General features: G+C 38.5%; 3 protein-coding genes across 8 annotated transcripts; 1 reads left to right on the top strand and 2 right to left on the bottom strand.

Annotated features, from left to right (window-relative positions):
- Window positions 1-83: 83 nt before the first annotated feature.
- LOC111244148 (uncharacterized) lies at window positions 84-6062 on the bottom strand. 4 transcript variants are annotated; one of them, XM_086981594.1, is made up of 4 exons: window positions 6042-6062; window positions 4841-4982; window positions 4422-4622; window positions 84-1140 (listed from the first exon to the last, which is right to left on the bottom strand). In XM_086981594.1, the coding sequence occupies exons 1-4, from the start codon at window positions 6045-6047 to the stop codon at window positions 227-229; spliced, it is 1263 nt and encodes a 420-aa protein (XP_086837720.1). In that variant the 5' UTR covers window positions 6048-6062; the 3' UTR covers window positions 84-226. The 4 variants fall into 4 exon arrangements, with proteins under 4 accessions (XP_086837720.1, XP_022646627.1, XP_086837721.1 ...); XM_022790892.2 differs by lacking the exon at window positions 6042-6062 and adding an exon at window positions 5227-5444; XM_086981595.1 differs by lacking the exon at window positions 6042-6062 and adding an exon at window positions 5277-5436.
- A 153-nt stretch (window positions 6063-6215) lies between these two features.
- On the top strand, window positions 6216-9021 carry LOC111244150 (uncharacterized). The gene is made up of 4 exons (XM_022790894.2): window positions 6216-6803; window positions 7529-7658; window positions 8085-8231; window positions 8772-9021. Exons 1-4 carry the CDS (start codon window positions 6607-6609, stop codon window positions 8889-8891), a joined length of 594 nt encoding a protein of 197 aa, XP_022646629.1. The 5' UTR covers window positions 6216-6606; the 3' UTR covers window positions 8892-9021.
- A 4012-nt stretch (window positions 9022-13033) lies between these two features.
- On the bottom strand, window positions 13034-26122 carry LOC111243688 (uncharacterized). Of its 3 annotated transcripts, none has more exons than XM_022789610.2 (12): window positions 25981-26122; window positions 25678-25814; window positions 22878-22988; window positions 21643-21808; window positions 21059-21452; window positions 20225-20351; window positions 19581-19785; window positions 18231-18697; window positions 16150-16348; window positions 15334-15516; window positions 14605-14800; window positions 13034-13683 (listed from the first exon to the last, which is right to left on the bottom strand). In XM_022789610.2, exons 2-12 carry the CDS (start codon window positions 25694-25696, stop codon window positions 13294-13296), a joined length of 2457 nt encoding a protein of 818 aa, XP_022645345.1. In that variant the 5' UTR covers window positions 25697-25814; window positions 25981-26122; the 3' UTR covers window positions 13034-13293. The 3 variants fall into 3 exon arrangements, with proteins under 3 accessions (XP_022645345.1, XP_022645344.1, XP_022645346.1); XM_022789609.2 differs by having other exon boundaries at window positions 25678-25831; window positions 25981-26116; XM_022789611.2 differs by lacking the exon at window positions 25678-25814 and having other exon boundaries at window positions 25981-26111.
- Window positions 26123-27934: the final 1812 nt, after the last annotated feature.

Raw genomic sequence — 27934 nt, 5'->3', positions numbered from 1 at the left:
CAAAAGTTCTTCCTTTCTAAACGAGCCGAAGATTGAGATTTGCGAAATAAACAGTTGGCATCAAGCAAAGATCACAACTCATCTATGGCTTAACATATATTTCTTATAATATTATCCGATAGTAAATAATATTATTAGACATAATAATTTTATATTTGACACGAGTAATCTTGCTGGTCCAGCGTAAGGCAGTGTCGAAGGCTGTCGTTGAAGTAACTAACAAACGTCAGCATGTAGATATTGGCTTTGCAGCAATGTTTTCATCCCGACGTCGTGCCGATGCCTGAACCTTGACCACTTTGTCGCTGTGCAAACTTTTCACATGCCGAAACAGATGCGCTCTTTGTGTGAATTTTCTTGGGCATTCTTTGCATGAGAACGGTCGCTCCCCTCGATGTGATCGTTCATGTACTGATAAGGTATCCTTCCGAGCGAATGCTGATCCGCACGTGGCGCACGTGAAAGGCTTCTCCAGTGTATGAGTGCGCCGGTGTTTCTGTAAAGTGTTGGTCGACCCGAAGAATCGGTCACAATGTTCACAAGCGAAAGGTCGTACCCCAGTATGTATTCGGGAGTGAACTTGTAGCTGGAACGTGTCGCGCATTTTCGCTCCGCAGATTTCGCACTCCAGCGGTCTGTCGCGTGTTAAGCCATCTTTTCCGTGTAAAAACATATGCCGTCGAAGACTGCTAATAAACATCTGCTGATCGCAGACTTTACAGCGAGTCCGTCCTTCATCACCGCCATGATACTGCATATGGCAGCGAAGGTGAGCTGAAGTCCGAAAAGTGCTTGAGCATACTTTGCACTTGTAGAGGCGATTGTCGTCATGGGTTCGGCTATGCATTGTCAGGTACTTTGATGCGGTGAATCGCGCATTACAACCTCGTATTTTACATCGATATGGCTTGTCGTTCAAGTGGAAACGTTCGTGAATGATTAAAAGATCCTCTCGGCCAAATCGACTTGAGCAGTGGCTGCATTCGAAGGATTTCTCTCCCGTGTGCGTGACGACATGGGCAACCAGTCGGGATCGATAAGGGAATGTTTTTTGGCAGTGTTCGCACTGAAATCTTCGCTTGCGATCCGGAGTGGCTCTGGCGAGCTGCAACGGGGCGAAATCGGGGTCAGTAATAGTTCCTGGAACATATGAGATATATAAAAAAAATAACCAAACGTTAATGAGCGAAGATAACGGCCTTAAAAGGCGCGACGCGTTATTTGTTTATTTTTGCGAGCAAACATTGAAAAGTAACCGTATTCGGCAGTCGGCTAAGAATCAACGTTAGTCAAAGTGTCCTTAAAAAAAAATATTAATTCTAGTAATTAATCGGCAACAAACTGAATGGTACTTCTGCATAAATTCTGCTGCGTAATTCTTTCAACAGAGAGATGACAGTAAAACGTATTATTATGTCTAACAACTATATACACTTAGGGTGCAGTGGTTTAACATTAGCCAATATTAGTGATGGGACCAACGTGGACTTTGTAAAAAGTCAATTGTGCAAAGTTAACAAAGAGCCACACAAAGAAACAACAAAAAATGGCCGCTCCTTGGGAACGACGAAAAGCTAGCAAAAAGCGCATTGATGGGAGATTAATGGCAGCTTCTTACCAGAAGCTGTATCAGACTGACAACGAAAGCTGAGCGCACTGATGGTCGAGGATGTATGGCTGCATGCAACCGTAATAATAGCCGCTATTTTACCTGCCAACCGGCCACTGCACAAACCAACTATAAAATAGCGCCCAAGGGGAGTGCGTTATATGAACACTTCAGGGACCAGAGCACTCCATAATAGCCCAGAAAATAAATATTTTCAGCAATGATAGTATGTTCTATGTCGAGGCACTTGACGTCGATTACAACAATATGGTAACAAGACGATAATAAAGTTTCAAACTACCGTAGGATTGTACGTGAAAATTCGGGCTTAGAATCTTGCTCTGCAGCATGACTCCTAATCGATGATATGCGACGTAACCACGGATTATATTATCGAAGATCAACTATCCAAAACGAAGTTATAATCCAGTATGTAAATAAATAATTTATTTATAATAATAAATAATAGTAATAATAATAAATAAACCAGAAGATGTCTTTGACAACTGCACAGATGTGAACAGCATGTACGAATACTTATCACTAGCTCACTAACTCACTAGCTAATGAATGAACGCGTTCCACACAGGTAAAACGCACGGTTCTTGCTTACGCGTTATTTACAGTACTTATTCGTTAATCTGCAACCGTGCTTTAAGTATATCAGCTACATTTATTTCTAGAAAAACAATATGATTAGCAAAGGATCGCAACCTTAATAAAGCAATCGAAAAACAACCAGGTACCAGAGTAAACAGTATTCAACGAAGTAATGGCCTAAAGGCTATTTTCCATTATATTTGTGAAAGAATAACGGTGCTTTTGCAACGTTTTTGAGCTTACTGAGCTTTATTAGGCGTTCAGATTGTTTATGAATGGCAGATAAAAGCAAAAAAGTACATATCAGCCGACCGATGAATCGCCATGATGCAATCAATTGGATGGTTTACTGTTTTCTAAGGGCCCGCTCCACTTTATTGAACACGATGCGAATGTCAACCCAATAAAGATAGAGCACCTGAAGATATCGCTAGCAATATGAAAGATAGAACTAGTGAGACTGCGAACAGGCTTCCATCTTGCGTATACTACAAGCTTGAGATCTGTAACGAATTTCAGACAATCTCTCGGAAGCGTTCAGGCGCCAGACAGATTTCGAACAACCATGGGTGTGCAGGTATACAAGAAAGAATCATGGATTAAGCCTACCAATAAAAGGCCAACATTACTAATCGTAGCACCTTAGCTGTTAGAAAGCGTCATTTGTGTGGATGAATATTAACACGCTCGATATCTGATGGTCAGTCTGTAAGCGATTACCAGGTCATTGCCTACAGGTCAGGACAAAACACCAGTCCACAGCTAACATAGAAACACAATTTTAGTACGCAAATCTTCATCAAAATGTCTCAACGTTTCGACGTGGTTTACTTCGATTTCAAATCAGCATTCGAACGAGCCATTCATTCCAGGTTTCTTAAGTTGCTTTATTGTTTTAACTGCAGTAATTGACTGGCGAAGTGGATCCAAAGTTTTCTCAGCGATCGTATTTTCTGTTCAGAAGTCAATAACACATAACCAAATACCATTAGATCCGCTTCGGGTTGTCTTTGAAGGAAAATTCTGAGACATCTCATGTCCACTTTGTATATAAAATAAATAGTGTACATATTACCGCTGTCGGTGTTTGTAAAAATGTGATGCAAATGATGTGCAAATATATGCAAGATTAAAAGTTATGCAAGGCGGTGGCCGCTTGTTATTACAAGATACTATAGAGACGTTTTTAGAATATAATAATAGGCTAGGTTTAAAACAATCGATTAAAAAATGCGCCGTTCCACATTTCGGGTGCGGAAATCTCAGTTATCTATATTTCGTCGGCTAATTCAGCCTAAAAACAGTAAGAATTATTCCAGATTTAGAGGTTGCCATGACAGGTGCCCTAAGATACACTGAACATGCTAAAGATAATTTTTCGCGTAATACGCATCTCCAATATATTTTACACTCATTAACTTTGAAATCAAAGTCTACTCAATTTTGTATATCAGGCTATTCAAGGCATCTGTGTGATATCGACATCGAATGGCTTAGGGAAATTTCGGAGCACATATGCAAAACGCGCTGCCTTCATATATTAGTATGAGGGGAAAGAAGCAAAAAATCTCGCCAGTTCCTGATGGATTCAGCATTAGTGACATACGAATGTTCGAACGTATCAAGCAGCATCATTTAAGTTTAAAAACAGTAACATTCGGTACGGTCGAGACAAACGCCAAATCTAACAGAAACATTTTATCAAAACTCATTGCTTTGCCGAATTCGCCGATACTTATTAAAAATTGACTAAATGATCTGTTCCTATCAAGAATCTACCGTGCGCTGCGCAAGCAATCATAAAATAATATACATAAATAAATTATTGAAAATAGCTTGCTTATATTATAACCATGTGCATCATTGTAACAAATCCCTCAAATAAAATATATAGTTATGTGCATAATATAATATGCACCTTTAATTTGTTGTAATGTATAGTACGAGGAATATCTCTTACTGTAAATTCAAAACTAAAGAGAAGCTAAATAAAATAGTCAGTAGTTTTTAAGAAGTTCAAAGTATTTTCTGAATTCCGCCAGTTTTGTTTCCTAATATATAGGTCGATCAGGCACCAAACTATGACCAATAACAGTAAGACTCAAGCGGACTTGTTGTCTTTTTTCTGGAGATCGCATTTGCACACGCTAACGTTATCTTGGAATAGACCCGTATTGCAAAGTACAAAAAAGAATACCGGGTCTGTGCTTACCATTGCTATTTGAGTGACTACCATTTGCGGAACTGTCTTCATTGATACCTTCCTTTATTTGGATCCTATGTGCCAGCACGATGACTTGAATAGCTCGCTCAATGGTTGTCTCTGCAGATGAAAGATCCCAACCAGAAAATGCCAAGACTTCTTCGGCTGCACCTTCAGAAAGGCCATACCTTGTTTCTAAGTCGCGAATGTCTGTAACACACAAGGAGAAAAGTCAATAAGCAAACTCTGCTTAGAAATGAATTCCTCACATGAAACCACTTGGTTTTCGACGTGCTCGAAACGTAAGATTGATAGAGAAACGTTGGAGTGCGTTTCGTATATTTTTAATACGTAACTCAATGAATTGACTTGAATAACAATTGATATTAAATAGATGTGATTGATGGAGGATAATGTAAGTTACGTGCCGTTATCTATCTCTTTTTTGATATCAGCTTTTTCTGTGGCGGTTAAAGCTACAATGACCGAATCGACAATGTCCTTCGAATCCCATTGCTTCTTTAACTCGTCAAACTTCAGCAATAGTACCTGGTTTAGACCGTCGAGATTCTGAAAAAGTTGACAATCGTTAATGTAATTTTTCGCTCTACTCCAGAAAATGCTCAATAGCGTCAGTTTCATTTCTTTCTTCAATAATATCCTTGTTTTGTCTACCTCTTCTTTCTATAATGAAAAGGTAGACTTTCCTTGTTCAGGTCAACTAGAACGCTTTCAGCCAGTTAATTTTCTTCACAACTTACTTATTTACCTCCTTCGTCACTACTTGTTCGAAAAAAACTAACTACAGGGTTACCATTGCTCGCTCGACTTTCAATCCAGTAATCTCCACCTCTGCATAATTACCATGAAAACTGTCTATCCTAAGTTCGCACAGCAAATTATCCAGCACCCTACGCGGCAACCATTTGCAACTCAATGTGTTCAACAGCATCAGGTATACTTCTATCGTCAACACAAAACTGAGCACCACCCTTTCATCTCCCTTTCTCTTTTCGATTCGAACGATCCCTCACGAGTCATGCCCGCGACGTCAGGTGAAGCATTGACTATAATTTCTGCCAAAATTCAGTTTGCGCAGACAAGCGCTTTGAATCTGCGTTTCTGTGATCTACTTGCGCCATCGTCGATCGATTTATTCTATTTATAATACAAAGCTTAAATTAATTGTATAGACAACAGAACAGTTATCTGAGGCATAATAATATTATTTCGATTACGAAGAGCATGGATTTTCTATATTATAGCCGCTGTGAATTCAAACGATCATTCCGATCAAATGTATTTGAAATAGCTCAGGGCAAATTATGTTTAATTTACAGCGTTACCGCGAATCGGAAGGCCATTACTGCGAAATGTATTCAAAGCTTCGGGCAAATTGCATAAATCGGGTTTGCCTGTATTGTAAGCAACTAGTTTCAGCTAGCAACAAATGCTAGGTAACTTATTTCGTGGTCACTAGATACAACAAGTTTAATTCGTAAAGTATTCCTATCTGGTTTTAAGCTAGCGAAATTCGTATAAAAGACGCTTATACCGCTAGTTTAATAAATTATTTATCTCCTTTGATTACGCAGCATACTTAATCAGATTTATTGGAAGCGTGCGTACCCTCATCGACTACGCTCACGTCCAAGACATAACTTGGCCTAGCGTACCCATACGTTAGCTTCCCAACTGTTCTTCAGCCGTGGGTTGAATGATGAATCCGTAGTAGTCAGACTGCCCGCTTCCAATGGCCGCTGTAAATCGAAATCAAAACCCGACTCTTGGCGGAGCGTCTGCTCTTGTTTTTGAACGTGTGCGTGTGTTCCTTAGCAAGCAGACCTGTCCAGAAACCCCAATAATGTACATTTGACTGGCGTCACAAAAAAAGGATATTGGCATCAGAAGAAGGAGCTTCTATGGCAGGAGTATTAATTTGAAATTGTCTCTTATCTTAATACTACTGTCCAATTCGGTATCTCTGTTAAACGCCAGCGGCTTCCGAATGACGAAATGTGAACCAGCAGCTTTGAGATAACCATCGAAATCTTCCCGAAGTTAGAAAAAAGGGTCATAGTGTTTATTTTATGACGCTGTGAATGTTGAGCATATTACAGACGGTCTGTGTGATCTTCTCCGAACGTTTGAGCATTGTGTGTACGTCATCACTGATATTTGTAGCTTTCAAGTTATGACTCCGCATTCTGACAGGTTGCTGATGGCGACATCGAACGGTGGTGGTGCTGCCAGTGATATGAAAGACGACTCGATCGCGGTCCCGTTCATGGGGACAATATCTTTATCGGAGCCGGGCGTTCCGCCGGATTTTTCTCCCAGTCTCGCACCAACCGTCGATTCCAACATGTTTGTAGATGCCAATGGACGAAAGTAAGTAAAGTCGAAAGTGAATTGGCCATTCAGTCGACGTTCATCTTCCGCTGATCAATTATTAAAGAAAAGATAGAATGAAAATCGATAATATAACTCAAAACTACGATATTCATTCATTTGAATTTTTGCTACAGCTCTGTCAAGCGTGTGCAAGAACCACAAAGACTGATCCAACGCGTTTTTATGTTATAATAGTTGGAACTAATATAAAATAATAAAAAATATAATAATTGATTGAATAAAAAATGTAACACAAAATTAATTCTGTAGCAGTAGAACACGTGAGTGTGAATTCTGGGACATGGCAACACTTGCTACGATTGTATCATCAATCAATTTCTCTAAATAGAGTAAACGACGGTCGGCTCTTAAAACGACGCACTCGTAGTGAAACTATCAATTTTTGCGGTTGGTTTCTGTGGCTAAATGTGCACAAACATGGCTGGTGAAGATAACAAGAACATGCTATATTTGAACGAGTAAAAAAACCGTGCCATGGTAAAATGTTTTGCTTAAACCGTGCTGTAGTTTCGACAACTGTATGCGTGCCCATTGGCGTTCACGTTTATGCTGGATAACACCAAAACACTCGCCCACTGATGTAATTCATTTTATTTATTAAATGGCTTCCCGCTTAGTACTTTTAATGCAATCATTTACGTATGAATAATGTTTTATTTTCAATTATAAATGTCTGCAAATTTTGATGCTTTCAACTCCAGAAAACGTGTATGGTTCTTAACCGTAGCTCCCGGTACGTCACCGTCTGAGCTTAAGGGTGCCAAGCTGAAGAGGACAAAATGCACTGGTTCATCTGGGACCCAATTCCGTGTAAAGACCCGAATAAAAAAGGTGCGAATACTATAGATCAGCATTCCCTTCTACACATCGTTAAACGCAGAAGCATTTACGTTATAATTGTCCCGCTGTTTTTTTTCTTTATCTTAATTTATAAAATGGACATTATGAGCATATTTCTTGCAGTTCGTACACCGCGTAAACTCATTAATTCTCATAGATTTGTATCGTCCGATAACTCACTGTTGTAACTATGCAGAAAAGAGTCAGCAAGAAAAACAAGTTTAGTATTAGTTCTAACAAAGCTGAAGGTGCCACGCACTTCGCGTCCTCACTAGTAGTAGCGATCAAAAATATTTTAGAGCAAGAAATGGTGATACGCTTTAGACATCTGAGAATCAGAAATTAAAAAAATAAGAGCTAGTTTCATTCACTAATTCTAATCACTACTCCGCGTTTTACCCAATACTAACAATGTAGGACCACGCAGCTGTCGTAATGAATTGCGCATTAGAATCGGTAGCCATTCGATTGCGTGTTGCGGGAAGTGTTACCCTTAGCAGAAAGCTTCAAGTGCCTGCCATCCAATTCAGTCCAACCGAGAAGAAAGTATTTTCTACAACCAAGGTTCGCGCTTTGCATTAAAATTACACCCATTTCAAGAACGACTATGAAATATTATTTTGGGATTTGTTCGGTTTCCCGGCGCTGCATGATTTATATATTTTATTATCTTTCGAAAAGATGTTCATAAATCATTAAATTTGGTTTGGTTTAATTTAGTCGAGGAATTAAAAGTATGACTCTTCATGATGCGTCGAAATAATGGCGACTGGGTAATGTACTTATTGAAGGACACGCAGTAGGGCAGTCCTTGGCTAGGAATATGAACTCGAAACTGGACGTATAATGCAAGATCGTAGACATAGTACAAGCAATGAAAACATTAAAACAAGAATAATATTTAGAAAATATGAAAATTGTGCAAAATATGGATTTTAGAGATTAACGATGGTTTTATACGGAGCACATTGCTTCCGCATTTATCTGCTTTTGAAGTTGCCAATTTTCTGTTAACCCCTTATTCGAAATATGATTACCGCAGTATTCCCAATATTCGGTCCTATTCTTTTTTTTTTTTTAACATCTAATATGACTACCTAACAGGATGCTCGTCAGCGCTACATTCCTTTTGGTGCCGCTAATCCGTTGGTGCATTCTACAACAGCAGATGAGCTACGTTGCTCTGCGTCAAACAAGAGGAAAAAGAAGAAATCAAAGAAATAGCAATAAAGAAATAAACAGAAATCCTATTGTGTATGCGTGATAATCATGTCCTAATGTATGACCATCTGTCTGTTTATGAGAACGAATAAATGTCAGCTTGCTGTATATATGCATACGTTTGCGCTATGAATTGTCTGTTGTGATTGACAATTTTATAACTAGAGCTATAGGCAATACTGCACAAAACAATAAAGATATAATAAAAATAAATATTATTAAAGTTCGATATTATTAACAGGTCTTGTTAGATATTACTAGGTTTAAATCGGAGCATAAACACACTTCATGATGCGGGTCAGCCGGCTTATGGATTGCCTAACTGAGGTGCCGGGCATAAAACTCGAAACACTTAGTTTAGGTTAGATATATTCGAACGAAAGAAGGGTCTTTGAAATATTAGTACAATTTTAGTAACACACCAGAATTGAAGGCGAAGGGAAGCTTGTGATTCTTTGTAGGAGGGGAGAGGTTTGTCAATGTCGCATAGGGAATGGCTACATCCAGTCGGTTGTTCACAGCATGAGCATGTCAGTTGCTTGTGGCTAAATGCGAAAAGCGATTAAAGCCGGTGGAAAGCAGAATAATAGACTATACCTAGAACTGAGTCCGAAGCCTTGCTCGGAAAAAAGGTAAGTTCACGTAAGTTAATTGTTTGCCGTATTTTCTGACGCTTGGCTGTTCATGACGACAATGAGGTCGAATGCCAGAGAGGTGCCGACTCTCGAAACGCCTTCTTCAAATGCAAGTACTATAAGTATTAGTTCGATTAAAATTCAAATGCATAGCTAACGTTCATTGAATTCCTCCAAGAGTTTTATGGAATCTAAAAGTTAGCGGTTGGATTTTGCAATTACATTCCAATGCTGAAATTTGCAAAATCTTCTGAAATGTACGAGAGCTATACCAAGTCGTCTTGAAATGATGTGTCCCGAATAACCACATGTCGGACCAATGACGCGTTCTATTGCATTTAACAATGCAATACAACAGATATTTCTTTAGATAGCTAATAAAGAGAAGCGACACTCCTTGCTTATATCTGTTCATAAACTGACTAGGCTGGCTCAAAATCAAATTGCGGTGTTTCTCTTTGTTTCCCGGTATATGGATACCGGGCCTAACTTCTACGTATTTTCTGCGGCAGTGTGGATTGAGAGCCAAGTAGATCTTCAAGGGAACTATTTGGAATAGGGACCAAACTTCTGCAAATCTGACTCAAAATGCTAAATCGAATAACCTGACAGCTGTCATTTGTCGATACACCATTAGTTCGTGTCTCACTTTGACTTCATAGTGATTTACAGCATAGCAGCATTTAGTTGATCTTTGCAGTACGCCATGTATCTGTCTGCTGCCTAGCAGTGGTCGGCTTGCATTGATGTAGGGCATGGTGGACGTGGCGGTCGGGGAAATTGGGTCAAATGTAACCTCCCAACCGCACCCGCTTATCGCACAAAAGAGCACTTTGCAAATCCTATGAAATAAGCCACCGAAGAAAATCTTCAACTTTAATTATCTTATTCATACATGGTGTGTCCTATCTATCCACGGAAGAGCGTAAATCATCTAGTTCTAGTTTTTTTTTTTTGAACCAAAAGTGTAGCAACCGCGCTAGGAGTAAGAAAAATCTACTTTCTGTAGAATATGTAAATTGATGGCTCTCACGCCACTACAAGTAAGCCGTGCTAAAAAATACCTTTTTTACGAGCAAAGTTGGAGAATCTCGTAAATAAAAAGAGGAAGTGAGCGCGAACACCTAAACCATGTATTGCCTACAATCGGAAAACCTGGTCTTATGGTAACAAGCGCAACGTACTTCGCGACAATTATTATCGCGAATACATTTAGAATATAGAAAGCAATTTGCCACTGTTGTAAAAAGTTACCTCTTGCATTAACCAGTAAAACCTCTGAAAAGGGTTAAACCATTACATAGTCTTCTTTGCATAGACTTTACATTTGTTAGAATAGTGGTATCACGGTAACAGGAACACGCAATGTTGTTCAGCCATAGTAGGGTGATTCATAACACTTGATTCCCGTTACTGCAGAGTAAAAAGGCCAGAATGTAACATATAGCTCGCCTTTCCTAAACGTTATTGTTAGATCTGGTTAAATAGCAGAGAAGAGTACTGAATTAATAGAACATAACGTACAACTTCAATTCATGAAACGTTCTCCTATAGTATTAAGACTTGTTTACAAAACGAAAATATTTTTTGTGAAGGCTAAATTAAAAAAAAAAAAAAATTTTTTTATTGAAGCAGTGCAAGTGTAATCTTTGAACTGTAAGATTATTTCGTGCCGATTAAGGCCACCAGTCGTCTGAAGCTGACCCAGAGCAATATCGGGTGTAGATTTCTACACATTTATTCTAGCACCAGTAAAATAACACTATGCATTGTCTTGTGGTAGTTTTTGCTATCAAAATTGAATTGAAATACTACGGAGCTGCGATCGAGGTCCAAGCGCCCCAAACACTGTAGCTACTATACAAAACTAGCATTCATTCAAGACTAAATTCAGGTGGTCGTCCACCTCACGACCTCTAATTGACAAATTCATTTTCTGACTATTTCAAAATTCTATCATGTTGTGATATGACGAAGAAGTCCATGGCTAAGGTAATATCACGGCAGTCTCTAGGTTATAATTTTGAACCGAAACACATTAAAAGTGACTGATGACTTTTTTATCTTATAGATAAATAATTGCCTGAATAGTTCCTTGTCTCAATTATTATAGTTCAGGTAGGTAGTATTTTGAGAGACGTAAGTGTAGTATGGCTCAGCAAATTTTTTAAACATGTGTAAATAGACAAATGAAATCGTTTTAATCCGTTACCAAGAGAAATTCAATTACACTTGTATATGTATTGTTATTATGTCTTTACATAGTATTACTATGTTATGTATTAAAGTTGCTAGTTCGAGCATATCGTTTCTGTATGCAGAAAAAAAATTGTAGGTGTGCAATATGGCCAATATTTGTGAGCAACGTGTTAGTTGAACCAAGGCAGTCACCAATGAAGTTAAACAACGAACAAATTTAAGCAAGGAAGTCACTGGGAATACCGTATGATCAGCGTAAAACTTTCTAAAGCCGAGAAGATATCTGCTACATTAATTATTTTTGTTTCATAGGCGGTCGATTGTACAGTAAGTAAACGGATAACACATTAGCGTAATAAAGTTAAAACGGTAGGAAATCTCGATTCGATACCGTGCGTGAGCAGCAACGGTTGGTTAATTTTGTGTCACTGTGAACTGTCACGCTACGCACAATACGCAAGGACGCAGATCTAGATATATCAATAGACAGGGATGCTGTAATAGACAGACTATTATACTAGACGAACGATTAAATATTACCTTATCTGCGTACTGGGCAATAGTCAAGAAGAGCTTGTTTTTAACAAACACAGAATATCATTATATGTTCTCGCTGGGCCTACTAAAGATTTTTAGTCAGGTCTACTCTATGTTCCGTATATAAAGCTCTTAAAATCATGGTACATACGGATTACATATTGATAAAACCCGCCACTTAAAACTTGTTCTCATTATGTTTTATTAATGAAATGTCTCTTAGGACACAGACAAACCGAAACTAACTAATTGTATGCCGGCCATGTCGACTGGGTTCGCTCGTCCAGTGCCTTCTATTGTTGAAAGAAGTAGATTGAATGTTATTCATATTTATTGCAGTCTCAAATTTAATTAAGAATTCTTATCGAATTATAAAAGAGGACCAGCTGAAGCTCTATTTGCGTCTATTTTTTGTATATACCAACAGCATCGATAAAACGAACGATGACAAAACCGCGCAGAAGGGTTCGATGCGAGGCAAATACGTTGCAACACCATAAAATGGTTAGATACATCAACGTGTTATGCGTCCTCTTCCTAACAAAGTTACGAAGATGTATTCGTCACGTACAGTGCATGTACATATATTGTGATCCTGCACGTTTGTGGTCACACTTGCAAGATATCCTCTAGTTGTTGTTCAATATTAATTGAATATATCAATGTTATCAACGCTACTAATTAATAATGTTTAATATATCAATATTAGTAGAGAATGCTATATCTTGTATAACATTTGACGATAACTTAGAAACAGTAAATACAAATAATGAATCTCGTTTCCATGGAGTCTTTTTTTATTAGAGTAGACCATATAGTGAATAAATCAACAAATCAGCTTTGTTATGCTAGGGAACCCAATCAATTTATTTATCGCTCTCGTGTGCAACTTAAAAATGGTTACGAGTTGGTCAAATAACTATTCTATTTTAACAGTTATTAAGTAGTTATATAGTTATAAGTAGTTATTATATAATATTATATTTAATAGCTCCATTTTAATAATTAAGCACAACTATAACAAATGTTTAGCGTTAATTAGCCAGATCGTTATAGTAGACGGTGACTGTCTTGATCTTTCCAGACAAGACATTTTGTTCGAGTTCCACTGCACTGAAACCAATTTTCCTTGCGGATAGAACTAACTGATCGAGACAGCTGTTGCGTGGCATAACCACGGCCATACTCCGGCTGAACGTTAAAAAGTGACGGAGAATTTCATTATAGCTGGCAGGTTTGCAGATTGACGCAAGGTCGTAAATCGCGGTGTCTTGATATTTGGGGCCGCCCCAAGGTGGACTAAAAACCACAGCGTCAACTGTGTTCGGAAGGTCTTCGGGACGCAACGACAGCGTGTCCTTTGCGACGATGGTAAGCTTCTGGCTGACATCATACAATTGAGCAAGTTGTCGAGCACTGAATGTCTGTGCGACGTGCGGTAATCAATAAAAAAAAAATACGCATTAGTATCTGACTGTAACTGAATGAAGCTTAGAAGGTACACACAAAAGCAATAAAATATAGACCGAATTATCGAACTCAAAATGTATTTATTTTTTTAGTTATTCAAAAGAGGACGTTGGCGGGCAACGATAAAACAATAGAAAATAAAGATAGTTAAATAGCAAGGCACAATGGCGGGGTATCTATAGCTGCATATCAGATTGCAATGGATCCCAACAAAAGAAAAACAAACCAAATAAGGGTCTAAATGCCGGGAAAATAAAATGCTTCTGTACTATTCAGAAAAAGAGTCGTTCCCTTTTTTTTTGTCTTTTTTAAACCTGTGCAAACGCCTATGCAGGAACCACATCTTCAATCAATGTTTCAACAGACTTATGTTTTCAACAAATTAAGGGTTAAGTTGGGTTAAGTATGTCTTCATGTATTTAATTAGAAATGTACAAAATCATTTTCCTTGGCATGTGGATCCTCCTGTACTGAAAAAACATATGTCTCTTGGTAGATATATTCGCTTTTCAGTGTTTCTTCCTTTTTAGTGGCAATGACTCAATTAAAGAGCGTTATCTCATCAATTACCACGAAGTTTTCCCCTCCCTCAAAATACCACTTTCTTTTCTGGTCACATGTACTTGTATACATAATGGCTAATGTTCCAAGCGTACGACCGCTTAAGCGGCTCGTTTGTTCATGTGGTTTAATTGCGTGGAGCCTCGTATTATTGAAATTTGTTTAGTTAAATTCTGTTGAGCAAATGTTTTGGAATAAACTCAATCTTTCATATACACTTAATTTCATTCCTTAATTGTAAATTATTAATCATCACGTTAATATTTATACAAGTAGGTGAACCACAAAAGATCAGTAGTCAATTGTGAGCTCACCTCATTCGCGTCTATGTCGAACGCATAAACGCGTTCAACGTGCGGCATTCTCGCACAATTAATGGCATTTCCTCCAGCGCCGCAGAACGGCTCTAGAATCCGAATCCGTCGACCCAACTTAAGTTGCAGTTTCTTCAAACGAGAGCCGATATGGCGAGCAATCTCTTCCGGACAAATCGAGAACCACGCCTGCTGACTAAAGTCGTTGGTTGAGAATGATAAAGAGTGTTATACAATCTAAGCCTACGAGCCCTGGAGATATCAAATACTTATTTGCAATATTTACCAAATCGCTTAAAACTTATCTCAGTTTGACCTATCGTTTTGGGCTGCTCAAGCAGCAAAAAGGTTTCTGGAAGCCGAGCACTCACAGTACGTATAATATACAGCAGTGATTGCGAAAGTAAAACTGCAATCTACATGTTGGCAAAGCCCATTTTTGGCTAATTCCTTGAAAAATGCTACGTTTATGCGGTTTTTCTGGGTACCGCATTGCCATGTTGTCCAATAAGCAAGCTCTGGTAATCTAATTGAATAACATAGAAATTTGTTAGGTATTCTTCCATAAACATTTATTAAAAGACATGCTTATCTCGAAAGCTTTTTAGCAGATAAGGCGCGTGTTAACTGAAACGTTTGCTTCTAATCTATTTTATAATGTAAATCAAGACTTTCAATGAAAGAAATTCTTGCTTAACTTAGCGTTTTTACTCGCATACACATACTAACCTGATTTTCAAGTCTTTGTTGTACCTTAGTATAAGCCTGCGACGCTGTGCCACATATTTAACATTTGATTCGGTGACTTTTCGAGTTGGCTTCGTAACGTGACGTAGTTCCGATGTCTCCACGGCTATACCACGACTCACTTTGCATTTCCCACAGTTAGCTTCGATTAACTCTATGTGATCACTGAAAAACACCGGTTATTGAAAAAAAAACCCACACAATTCCAGTATTAGCAAATGATGTTTGTATGACACTGCATTATAATTCTACACAATTAATAGTTGAATAATAAATAAATAGCAGCAAATTTGCTTGGTAGCGCGATTAATATTAACTTCTGTAGTATCGAAACGTGGACCTGAGACGCAACCAAATACAACGTAGCTCGATACGTGGGCTCTATTACTTTAGGATCGATAACCTTAAATTTGAAAAGGTAGGCTTGTTTATGTCATTTCGAAGTACGACAAAAGCTTATTCGATTAGTATCGAGCCTTTTCGATCAAGTCACAACCCGTAGACTTCACTAACTCTAACCATCTTTAAAACTCTTGCTGTTATTACCCCGATCGTTCGTTGTTGCCTTCAGAACTCGTTTCTGTACTAATTCACGCATGGAACGCGATCTGTAAAAATACTCGTTTAATAAAGTAGTTCTGTTTTCATGAAGTGCTAAAAATATTTCAGTAGCACTTTTCTGATTCTTTTCACTCTCACAGACTTTGGAATTATATATGTGAGTCTTACTTATGTGAACTTACGTAAAGTTGAGACTCCTATATATAGATAGACAAATATAGATACACATTTACTTACGCAAATTGCACATCATGGAGCTTTACATAGGCTTTATGGAGGGCGTCCAACTTGAGATGCCTTTGATAGGTGTATCGATTCGATATTTGTTGAACTTTACCGCAGGCTTTGCATAGAAAACCTGCTGGACATGCCTGACTTTTGGTACTATTGTCAATGACCAATGATTCAGGGTCTTGTATTTCAGGTACGGTTTTGTCTGCAAAAAAGAGCACAAAGTTCTTCCTGTCTACACAGTGTTCTACTAGTCGAAATAATAAAAACACCAGTGGAAAATAGGCGTAAGAATGCTATGCATTAACTTTACTGAAAAATAGTTAACCAAAACCCTTTGTCCATATGAATTTCTTCAGCTTTTATATAGATACAATGTTTCATTCATCATTTGCACCTTCGAGATGCCTAAATTAACTCGTATTTATATTAGTTCGTATTTTTCTTATGGAACATACTTCAAAATCATGCGTACAAATTTTTCGTCGCGTGCTGGACCTAGTTGAGTTAAATAACGCTTAATGTCAATACTGAACTCGTAATTCGAAATATTTACATGTACTAGCTTTGTTTTACCATCAAACAATGTTATATCTAAAATGTTGAGCATTTAAGCATTTTATTTTCCTTTCACAGCCTCCAGCACGAAACAATGTCAAGGGCTACGCATACAGTGTTTAGCGCCAGTTATAAAATTGAAATATAATCCTCGAAAGCTGTTACAAGCCAGTTCAGCGTGTTTTGAAATTAATTTACTTTTGGGCTAATATAACAAACGAAATTTGGCTGGTAACCCAGTCTTCTAGGGTTGAATTTACTAGAAAGCGAAACTTACTCCAAACAAAAACAATAGTTCAGAAAGATCTATATAATTTAGTTTTCAAAATCAACGCTCAGTGGTGAGGTTTTGTCTCCCAAAGACTGTAACGTTCCAGAAATTTATTGAAGATTGGTGAAGATGCTATACAAAAGAGGCCTTAGGAACAAACACACTATGTGAATGGTGCAAACATTTTAAAAACGGAGACTGGAGTACTAAAGACCAGCGAAATAATGGCCAGATGTCACGACCCGAAGCATAATAACCTACTGCCGCAATCGTTTCGAAAGTTTTTCACGAAAGCAGAGCTTGAAGTCTTTATGCTAACGCTAAATGGATGTTATAGAACTTAGCTTCCGCAGAACAGTGCGCTTCGAGCCAGCTGGAAATGCGTGTGTCGTACTCCACGTGGAGTTCCTTTAACTTCGCTCAACAAAAAACAACTTAAGCATATGGTTGCGATAGGTGAGACAAGGATCAACCTCTATTGCCAGGTAGGGGGCGGTCCAGCAAAAGAATCGAATCGCCCTGGAGAGAAATCCAATTCGGTGAGAGTATCGAGTAGATTCGGATATATGGTGATGGTAATGGTATTAATTAAGGAACATCGCCGGTATCTGCTATTATGAGATACCCGGCAAAAATGAAACAATGAGCGCAGCCCGATATCTTGAGTTCCTATAGACATGTACGGACCATTAACACGGCCATTAACATGGTTACTTGATGACAGCATTAGATCTCATATCCATACGTAGATTATTTCATGGATTTAGAAAACAAGTACACAAGGTCGGGTTCACCCGCATATTCTCCCGATCTGAGTCCATATGATTACAGGTTAAAAATAGCAAGCATATTTCATTATCGATTTAATTTGAGAAGCCGTAGATAGATATGGCTTAGAAATGCAAATATAGTTGTCCAGAGTGTAGGAATAGTGTAAGAATAAAAAAAAAAAAAGGTACTTTTAACGCATATTGAAACTCATCATTCTAGCCCAGCTTGTACAAAATTTACTCAATTTCAAAGTCCGTCGGATTCGCTTGTAACAGCTTAATAGTTGCATATAGTATTTAATACTAGTATAATAATGCCCGTAATAATGTAAAGTGTTTGCCAACTAAAGCGGTCTACGTTGAAGACTGTGCGTGGAGATACGGTTTATTTTCTGTTGGAATTGGTCTGCTATCTGCAGTACGGGATGTAAGTTTGAAACATTTTATATATCCTTACGATCCTAACCATCATGTGTTGGTTCACTTACCATTCACTGAAGGTTTTTTGTCAAGGTGCTCAGTTTTTTTCGCCTTTGACAGCAGCCAGTCAACAAGGGGCGCATAACTGCAAACCTTTATCGACGCCGGCGTGCCTGAACTGGGTATGACCTGAATGGCTGGAAGGGGAGGCATCTCAGTTTTTGGTTCCGGTAAAGGATGTCTCGAACCTGGAAGGCTGATACCTTGACAATCACCGGAATATGACCTGCTTATCGTAATACGCAACCTGTCAGCTGAGGTTTGACCATTGCTCATCCTATGTTGTTCTAAGACAGGGTGCGATTTAGAACCGCAACGATGAGGTGTTGACAGTTGCACTGCTCCATTTACACCAGCTTTGAACTGGGTAGCTTCGCACCATCTGTTTATCATTTCTGCTCGTAACAGGACTCGATAGGCAGTCGACGCCGATAATCCGCATAAGAAGTACGAGTACCCGCAAGCGAATCGACCCCTAAAAAGCATAAAGACAGTGCATAAATCTGGCACTAGACTGGTACTTGAAATATTATTGACAAACGATGTTTTTCCTCTAAGCCTAAGAGATTATTCGACGTGTGTCTTTAGTTAATAAGCATTGGAAAATACATTTATGTGTGACTGGGACGCTCGGAGCCATGATAGAATATATTCAAATATGAATTTCGCTCAAAGGTCCTAATTAATCGAAGTACATCTATATTAATTAAACGACATATAACTAGATGGCGATGTAAGAAAAGACAATAGCTTACTGAAAAGCTTATTCTAAGAAAGATATAGAATATAACACTTGTATTTGTTTGCATTTTAAAGCAAGACCTATCGGCCTGCTCACTTCTTCCTATTCCAGCCCGGCGAAACAGAAATTTATAGCTAAACGTTAAATTAATAAAATTCGATTTCTGATGGCGTTTGGATAGCATAAAGTTCAGTAGAAGTAAGATAGCATTAGGTAAGTGGACTTCTAAAAAGGATCTCCAAATGGCTAAGGTGCCTGCTAATGGTAGATTCACGGATATGTAATTGATATTAGCAGTTGGCTAAATCTGAGCAACAAGCGGTTCATTGTCTTTAAGGAATATAGCTCTGTGAACTATTTCGGTTCCTTTGTAGCAAGTTTTTGAAAGTCTGTGAACAAACAAAAAGAGTTCTTTAGTCATCTACTTCGATGCAAAGTCACCAACAAGATACGTATGAAGGCATTTCCGTATCTTAGCTTGAGTGAATGAATCACTAAGTAACTTGGGTTATGAATCGAAGTTCTATTACATTATCTCGCAACCTGTAACAATGTTCCTGGTTGTCAATGGCATCAGTGACGTATAACAGAAGGCAACAAGCAGGATTTTAGCTACCTGTGGCCAGCATGATGGCGTTCGTATTTACAAATGACCACGTAAACTTTTGAATCCAGCAATAATGGGCTCACTGCGTATGTTCCGGGTAGGGCTTCGTCCGCCAAAAACGTATCCGGGTAACGATCTTTTCGTAGAGAAAGTTTGACGATGCGCAGTTGCCGCATTGTATTTACCACCAGCTCAGATGATATCAATGTTCTCTCTGTTATTTGAACGAAACAAATCGTATAAGGCCTATTAAAATCACAGACGTATCGACACCACATAATAGTAAAAGAAAAATAATGTTCTCAGAACGATACGAAAATCGCCTGGCAAAGCCTACCCTGAATGGTTTTTCAAATGCACTTTGACTCATCTAGATGAACAGAGTTGGCTAGTTTCCTCTTAGAACCAAAATAGAATTTTTCGACATAAACCTCTCTAATAGTGTGCGCATTGCATCTAATATATCATAATAGATAATTAATAATCGATAACAGCTCCTTTCCTTTTAAAACTTAGTTATTCCTGAAAAGTACTGATTTGAATGAAGTCCGAATCTAAATCTTATAGTTACGCTCAGATATGCGCTATCATAAAACATGACAATCGTTTTATCGGAGGTAGGAGGCCTGACCACGAAGATAATGTACCCTTACCGTTTTTCATGACGTGTAGGACGTAACTATAGCCAGCAACCGCTAGAGGATAAAGAACTACTGAAGAGGTGATTACTTCGTTTGAGTTAGAGATGCACTCGGGGTATTCTAACCTTCGAATAGACATCTGTGAACAGCGTGTACAACACATCGAATTAGGCGCAGCTAACTATCCTGGTATATTTGTCTTGAACGGTATATATCATTGAAAGGATTCTATGCGTACAACTTAACTTCAAGTTTTAGCATCATTCTTACTATGATAAATTGATTACTCTTTATTAGTGACCTTTCATTATTGACTACCGCTATTTAATTAAAATAGCTACAGATCAATATTTGTGAATGTAACACGTATGTCTACAAAAATGGGTTGTTTTTAAGCGATAAAGTGAAAAACGGTTTAGTAGTGGAAGGCAGGAGACTGGGTGCGCTGATAAAAAATTCATATGCAATTAACACATTTTTTCTTGCTCCATCAAAGATTCTGAGCTCCAGTAATGGCTTGCGAATGCTAACTATAACAACCATTATCTCATGACTGAATGTCACTTCAAAAAATTTGAATACAACTTTTCGGTATCTTGAAAGCTGAATTTTACTTAAACTTAAAAGAAGTTTTTCTAGCCGTTTTGTTTCTATTTAATACTGGGACCTTTCCCCTCTGTATAGAAAAACTATGGATTGTTTTCTTACCTCCAAAAAAATGATATAAAATAATGATAAAATTTTACTATATTTTTCTTACCTGTATTATTGGCTACTGACTCAATCTATTATTTGCGTTACAGATATGTAATTACTATAGTGACAAAAAGTATATTTCATACATACTCTAGCTGACTCTTGCCATCTTCCATTTTGAGATACCACATTTAGCCACTGTGAGATATCAAGCCATGTTGACTGGTACCGTTTTGATGGAGCTAGTCTTCGACCCTGTTGCTGGTTTGTCGTTTGATCTCGATCATTATCAAGAACTTCGATTTCGTTACAATTGCCCCCAATAAAGCCAGTGTCGTCCCCAGTGCTCCATCCATTTGTTGAACTTTTGCGTTGGTTGCTCTCATCGTAGGTCGCTTTTTCAACGCAATATAGTTTTTTTCTATTGCGTTCAATCTCATTTGAGCCCGATGTTAGGCCTGAATTACGTAACAAATTTTCTGAACAAGTGTTGGCTGGATGTTTTTCGCCGGTGCAGAACAGGTTTCCGTTCAAGTAGTACAATCTAAAATAGATCCAGAAAGACAGGTGCAAATCCCGATTAAAGTCTTTATGGCATCATACGACTGATTGAAGGGCCATTGCAGACGAGGAATGGTAGCAAGGCCACCAAGGTAAAACGAGATCTTTATTCAAGACATCATCATATATATATATATTCACTTTTATTTACTTATACAAACTAGAATATGTACTTATGTTCCCGGCAGACGTCTTTTGGCACTACGTGAATGTATGCCAAAATCTTATGTCCTCTAACGAGTGCAAAACTCCCATAGACAGATGCTAGGATTCGGTTACCATTAAACACCACCGTTGTGTGGGAGCAGAATTCGTCCAGTATTTGCGAATTTGAGATTTCTGCAAAAAGAGAGTTGTAAAAAATGGATAGACTAAGTTTTTGTGCATCATACATTTAAAAGAAAGTGCTAGATTATGCCTTTTAATACAATTGCCACCCAATTGTAGTATCGATTGGTTAGGTTTATTAAACCCTAATAATGTAGTTAGGCCCCTGATGGAAAAGGGCCAATACTAAAACCTACGTTCGATATTAGGGCACGTTCCACTGCTATGCGGTTAGTGCATTAGCCCTGCAGCAATTCGTAGCAAGCGAGGTACGAAACAATTCGTAGAATTCAATAGACGAAGTTGTCCATGTGTCAACAGGGCAAATCTCATCTCATATCGTACTTTCAATATCACACACTTAAGTTTTGGAAGTTACAAGAATCAAGCCTAAACTAAATCTATTCTTCGCCTTTCTTAGAAATGACAAGCACTTATGATGACTTCCAAAGACAAAATCTAATTAAACTTTTTTTCGCCTATCTTAGTATATATATGTGATCTGGTATAGCTGGTCGACCTATCAAAAGTTCACGGGCGGAACGCCAATAAATGGCAGGATTAATCCTAAGACGTTCATAGAACCTAGGGATACTTAGTAAGCTTATTAGAAGCATAGAAGAGAAATGACGCTATATAAATCGGCATTAAATGAGACCGACATTTTCCTAACTTCACCTTAAAATAACATCTGCAATTTCGTTTTCCTACTATGACTCTGCATCCAAATGGTCTCACACATATATTTACTACAAAAATATGTCAATGACAATTTTCTCTGGAAAATTACGCCTAAAAAACAAATAAAATGGAAATGTCCTGTGGATAGACAATCACAACGATCGGTCTCGAGATTATTCTTAGAGTTGATATTCCGCTATTCAGTAAGTTCTGTTACCATTGTGAAGCGGCTATTACTCGCTATGGGGTTGTAGCTCTAACTACTCCTGCACTTTGAAAGCTCGCAGCAACTCTGCTAGTCAGCACCGATTGTACATGAACGTAACTGAAATCTAGAGCATCGCGTCTATAAAATAAAGATAAATTATAAAAAACATGTACGACGAAAAGTTACACGAACCATTTGTACACATTTCAACTAATGCGTAAGCGTCCTTGCCAACTGAGCAAAGTTTTTCTCTAGACTGGATCGCGAACATGATCTTAACAGCAACGAATTGTAGAGGGTTGCCTGTGGACAAGTGAATTAATAGCCCGGTAAATATACGCGTGCTGTCGGATGTAAATATAATATCAACGAATCAATAGCCGCGGAGAATATAAACGAATGTGTTAATATAGATATATATATCTGCACGGCTATTGATATCCAACGCTTGTACGCCCTATGTAGGTCACGTTGGGGTCGTCATTTTATATCCATTTAATATATATATACAATACTTACGTGTGTTGTGTGTATGTTTAAGTAACTTCTGCTTCGTCTTGTATATTAAATATATTTGGCATACAGCATGTATGAAAACAACAGAGGCGCTGTGGTACGAAACTCGTATTTTTTTTTAACCTAGGCCTTGCTATAAAACAAATGGCTATTAGCTAATTAAGCTATTTATGGCCATTCACACAAGCCCTACCGTCGAACTTATCGAACCAATATGATGCATTAAAATTATAAAAAAACATTACAAACAAGTTGCTACATCATTGAAAGTGGTTACAGCGCCAAACAGCAGCTACAATAACCAGTAAGGAGTATAATTACTTGACCATAATTATGCAGACTTTTAACTGGTGAGGCAGATTTATTTCGTCGAAGGATCTATAAACATGGTTAAGCGTTCAACTGGAAATACGAACTATTTTTAACAAAGGCTCAAATAAGCGTTAAAAAAGTGGATCACTAAAACTAGCTCGTGCGGCTAGGGTCTCAGCATTAAATTCATTTTACAAACGCAAGTTCCTGCAGGTAATTATGAGGTGGCAACAGTTTTCGAAGTAATTCTGTATCGATCTAAGGTGGTATCACAAAAAAGCGAATGTCCATTGTACGTCAAAGTCGCTAGCCGCAATCATCAAAGCATTACGAGGTAAGTTTTATAAACCTGTTAAAAAAAATTACCGTGTGCAAAAAGCAAAATTCAGCGAAGGTGTAATCAGAAATACGCCTCGCTAAGTGATTAGAGTGGTTCGTTACGTAGCGGAATGCTACTGGAAAAGCTACCTGCTTTAGGGGAGGTAAGGCATTGTTCAAAGGAGAAATACATGGACACATTTATCGCAAACTATATGGTTAAATCTATTTTCACAAGATTTTTAGCTTATATCACTTTCACGTGGTGCAAAAACTGCTCGTAAGAAGCCGGCGGCAAAGATATACAAGCGGCAAGGTTCAAAAGTATTTTTCCTCAAACCTACACGACAGCTGCTATAAGATGCCGCACTGCTAAGTACTGGCCGTTCCAAATTGACTCCAATAATTTAATATCGCGATGTCTAATAAGCGTTATAAGCTGAAGGCTGTAAGTCTAAAAGTTTGTTAAATCTAACCACGAACGTTTGTTGCGATAATAGATGTATTCGCTTGTTCAGACATATTTAAGGGGTAAGAGAAATTGACTAACCTCTGAACTGTGAAGCACCGACAGACTTGACATTTACGTACGGTCTTTTGCTCTTAATGACTGCGAACTTAATTAAGCCTAGTCAACGAGTAACGAGTTTTGAAGCAAGGATGTCGTCCAGCGATAAAAGTCAATATCAATACTTAAGTTTATATATCTTGAAAAACGGAAAGCTGGTGGAACGAGTAGAAGAGTACGATCGATGCGTTTCTTATAGGCTTGATATCGTACTCCCTGAAGCATATGCTGCGAAATTTTAATGAAACCACTAATAATGAAGAAGAAATAATGATGATAATGAGGTCTTCACATATTGAGTCCAGGAAAGATGGAAACACGTGTGGCGTACTCCAGAGGTAATCTGCGGAACTGTTTGCAAAAAAAGACATGCCTAGAGCATATCGTCATCATATACGAGAAACGGTCTAGTCTGTGCTACCCACTAGTAATAAGTCAGAAGATGGAACAGCGCCCAACTAGTGAAAAGGCTCGCATCTTCTCTAGATTTACTTCCGTGCAATTTAAATTGGTTCTCTGCCTCAGCAAAAGCGATAGGTGGCGTAGCATAGCCTATCGCCGATTTCTTCAAGCAAACCATCGACCACTAGCTTTCGTAAAAGCATTAGTAGTAAGCACTGCCATAGAAAAGCCATTGTTGCTCCCCTGAATACTGCAATGCGCCTCCTTAATTTCAGGCTTGCATTACTGGCCTTGTATGGCATCAAATCTATCTGAGAAAACCTCAGCACAGCTTAGCTTAGTAGGCTGGTCCAGGCTACCTTTGTCAAGATAGCATTGGGCTTGCAGACACTCCGCCAGCTACGTTTATTTGTCAATGGAGATGCTGCTATATGTTGCGGACCTGCAACACCAGTGTAACTTACCAGAAACGCTTATCTACCTAGAGTCCATCCGACAATGGCTGGAAAAGGTGGTTGAGGCTTATCCGCAGTTTTTGCCAGTTTTGCTACGGTAGATAGAAATGCAAGAAACTACACAGACAGGACCGATATCTGGCGCTGCATAACTTCCATTATGTTGTATGCGCTAATGAATTGTACCGTTAGCCCAACGATTGTAGCACTTAAGTTCGATGCGGAGGCTCCTATGCGCGATACCTTTTAGGCCTATGTATAAGAACACTATCACTGCATAACATAACCAAATGTCGTAAAATATCGTTAATCTACTTTATATATTTCTAAGTATACAAGTATTTTGATCCGTTGAATAGCTCCGGATAACCGAATAACCAGTGCTTTGCATGAGTAAAATCAATTAGCGATTAAATCTTACCTGTTTGTAATCGACTCATCCCGATAGGGTTTGGTAGGCGATGATTCTATTATGGTTAGATACTTGCACACTTTAAGTAAATTTAGCCACTGAACTTCCAGTTCATTTACGTGTCACAACACTTTATTACCCGGAATCTGAAACATGTTGACTCCTTGACAGATGCATCAAAGCATTTTCGAAACAGTCTAACATATAATCGACGTCTAACAAGTCTATCTTGTGTTTCTCCTTTAAACTTCTCTCATTTTCTTTCGGGATAAGTTCCACTTAGAATTAAACGGGAGTCGCAGCAGCACTTACATTCGACGAAGATGCAAATGGCATGTCACATTTCAATTTCTTCCTCTTTTATGCTCCGATACTCGATACACATGAGGCCAGCGCCGGCAATTTTGAATTTCTACGGTTTAGCCACTTTCAGCAAACGACTAGTAATCTTATTGAAGCAGATACGACCATGAAACATTTTTAGCATTATTTGTTGCCTGAAGGTACATATTCCGCGTTGCCGAGACGGTAACCCGAATCTTTGCCACAGTCCGGATCATAAAACATATCGGTCCTTGTTCGAAGTGAGAGAGAGAGAGAGAGAGAGAGGGAGGGGGGAGAGAGAGATGCAGAGAGAGCGAAGCGAGACAACGCTTACTGCGACAGACAGGCAGCCAGACGGCTTTTGAGATTTCGCAGAAAGGATCGACCCGAAATAAGCGGCGCATTCACACAGAACTTCGACACACCCAAGCTGAATCACCGTATAATCAACTGTTTATGATAAGAACACCAGAACTGCTGACCACAGTGGTGAAACGAATATCGACGTCACAGCACTCCCATACACTGTTGATTCTCAGCCATTCTTGCGGGATCATAGCGAATACAAGCTACAAGAGACAGGCTATAATGCAGTTCCAGCCGTATCAGGCCAGACGAAATTACTGTTGCAACTCGTTTAAGATAGTTGATAAAGAACAACGAGCTGACAATATCGGCCATCGAAGTACGAAGGTAACGCGTACCACTTTGCGTGAACCCAGTTGCTTTTAGTTCCAAGCAAAAGAGAAAGTTTGGTTCAAAAGTAACTCTAATTGAAATATGTTGGTTAACTATATCTAGATGGTGACAATCCCATAATAAACGTGCTTGCGGGGTCGATATCGTAAGAGAAGATTCATATATGGGTCTGTGTTACGGTACTAGTTAAGAATTGCTTCAGATGGCTAACATCTTTCGCCACGAAAGGAAATGTGCCTACGCCACTTTTCGAACCTAGGCGGCCTCACAAGGTATCCTCAAGTTATGCAGGGGGCTTCATCGAAAAGGCATGATAATATCAGGGGTTCTTAAATGCTCGTGAAATAGGGCCTGCATTTAACGAGTCATGTTGCGAGTACATTTAAATTCAAATAAGGAAAATGCGGTGGAAAAAGTCGAGATTTCGCTAGAGAATATCCGTTGAGCCGGTATGTTTACTAAAGAGTCATCATTTACTTTATATGTATTTTTGCTTGAATCGTAGCCGAGACACTACTATAGAAAGCAGCACTCGAAAATCTGTACCCTGTGAAAAATGTCCGTAAAGACAGATTAAAAATATGGACAGTTCGTGGGCTATATTCACGGTGTGTGTGTGTGTGCATATGTACCGTTTCTCTGTTTGGTAATGAAAGTGGTCCGGCAATGAGCAAAAATGGGGACTTTATAGAAATACATACCAATCACAGTGATGATTGATTACCTTACGGTAGAGGTATGATTTACGATATCATTCGTCATCTCGTTGGGTTGAAAGAAAGCACAGTAAATCGAACGTTAGCTTGAAAAGCGAAAACTAAGTAAAACGAAGAATTGACGGCCGAAACACTTAATCGAGGCAATAATAATAATCAAATCACTATATGGATTTTTTTCATTAAACAAATTCATATACCGCTATTTGTGTGAAACCAGAACAGCCTTGTAAAGAAAGCTAAACGTGGAATTTATATCTTTACCTCATCTATTCGTGATACTAGCCAAAAACTGGTTCCTTCTTCAACAAAACAACACCTTCGTCATGACGAACAAGAAATGCGTTGTTTTGGAATTGGAGTAGAGATTAGCTATCGCCCAGCCTGTATGTGCTAGATAAATCCCCTTCAATAGATAATTTTTTTTTCGAACATTATTGCCAGTTTTACGCGGCTTCTACAAAATTCCAAGAAAGCTCTTATAGGAGAAACTGGAAAATTTTCAATAGAGTTTAATCAAGAGCTTG

Source organism: Varroa destructor, unplaced genomic scaffold (assembly GCF_002443255.2).
Source record: "Varroa destructor unplaced genomic scaffold, Vdes_3.0 BEIS01000002.1, whole genome shotgun sequence".
Taxonomy (NCBI): Eukaryota; Metazoa; Arthropoda; class Arachnida; order Mesostigmata; family Varroidae; genus Varroa; species Varroa destructor.
This window is presented reverse-complemented; position numbering and strand designations above follow the sequence as displayed.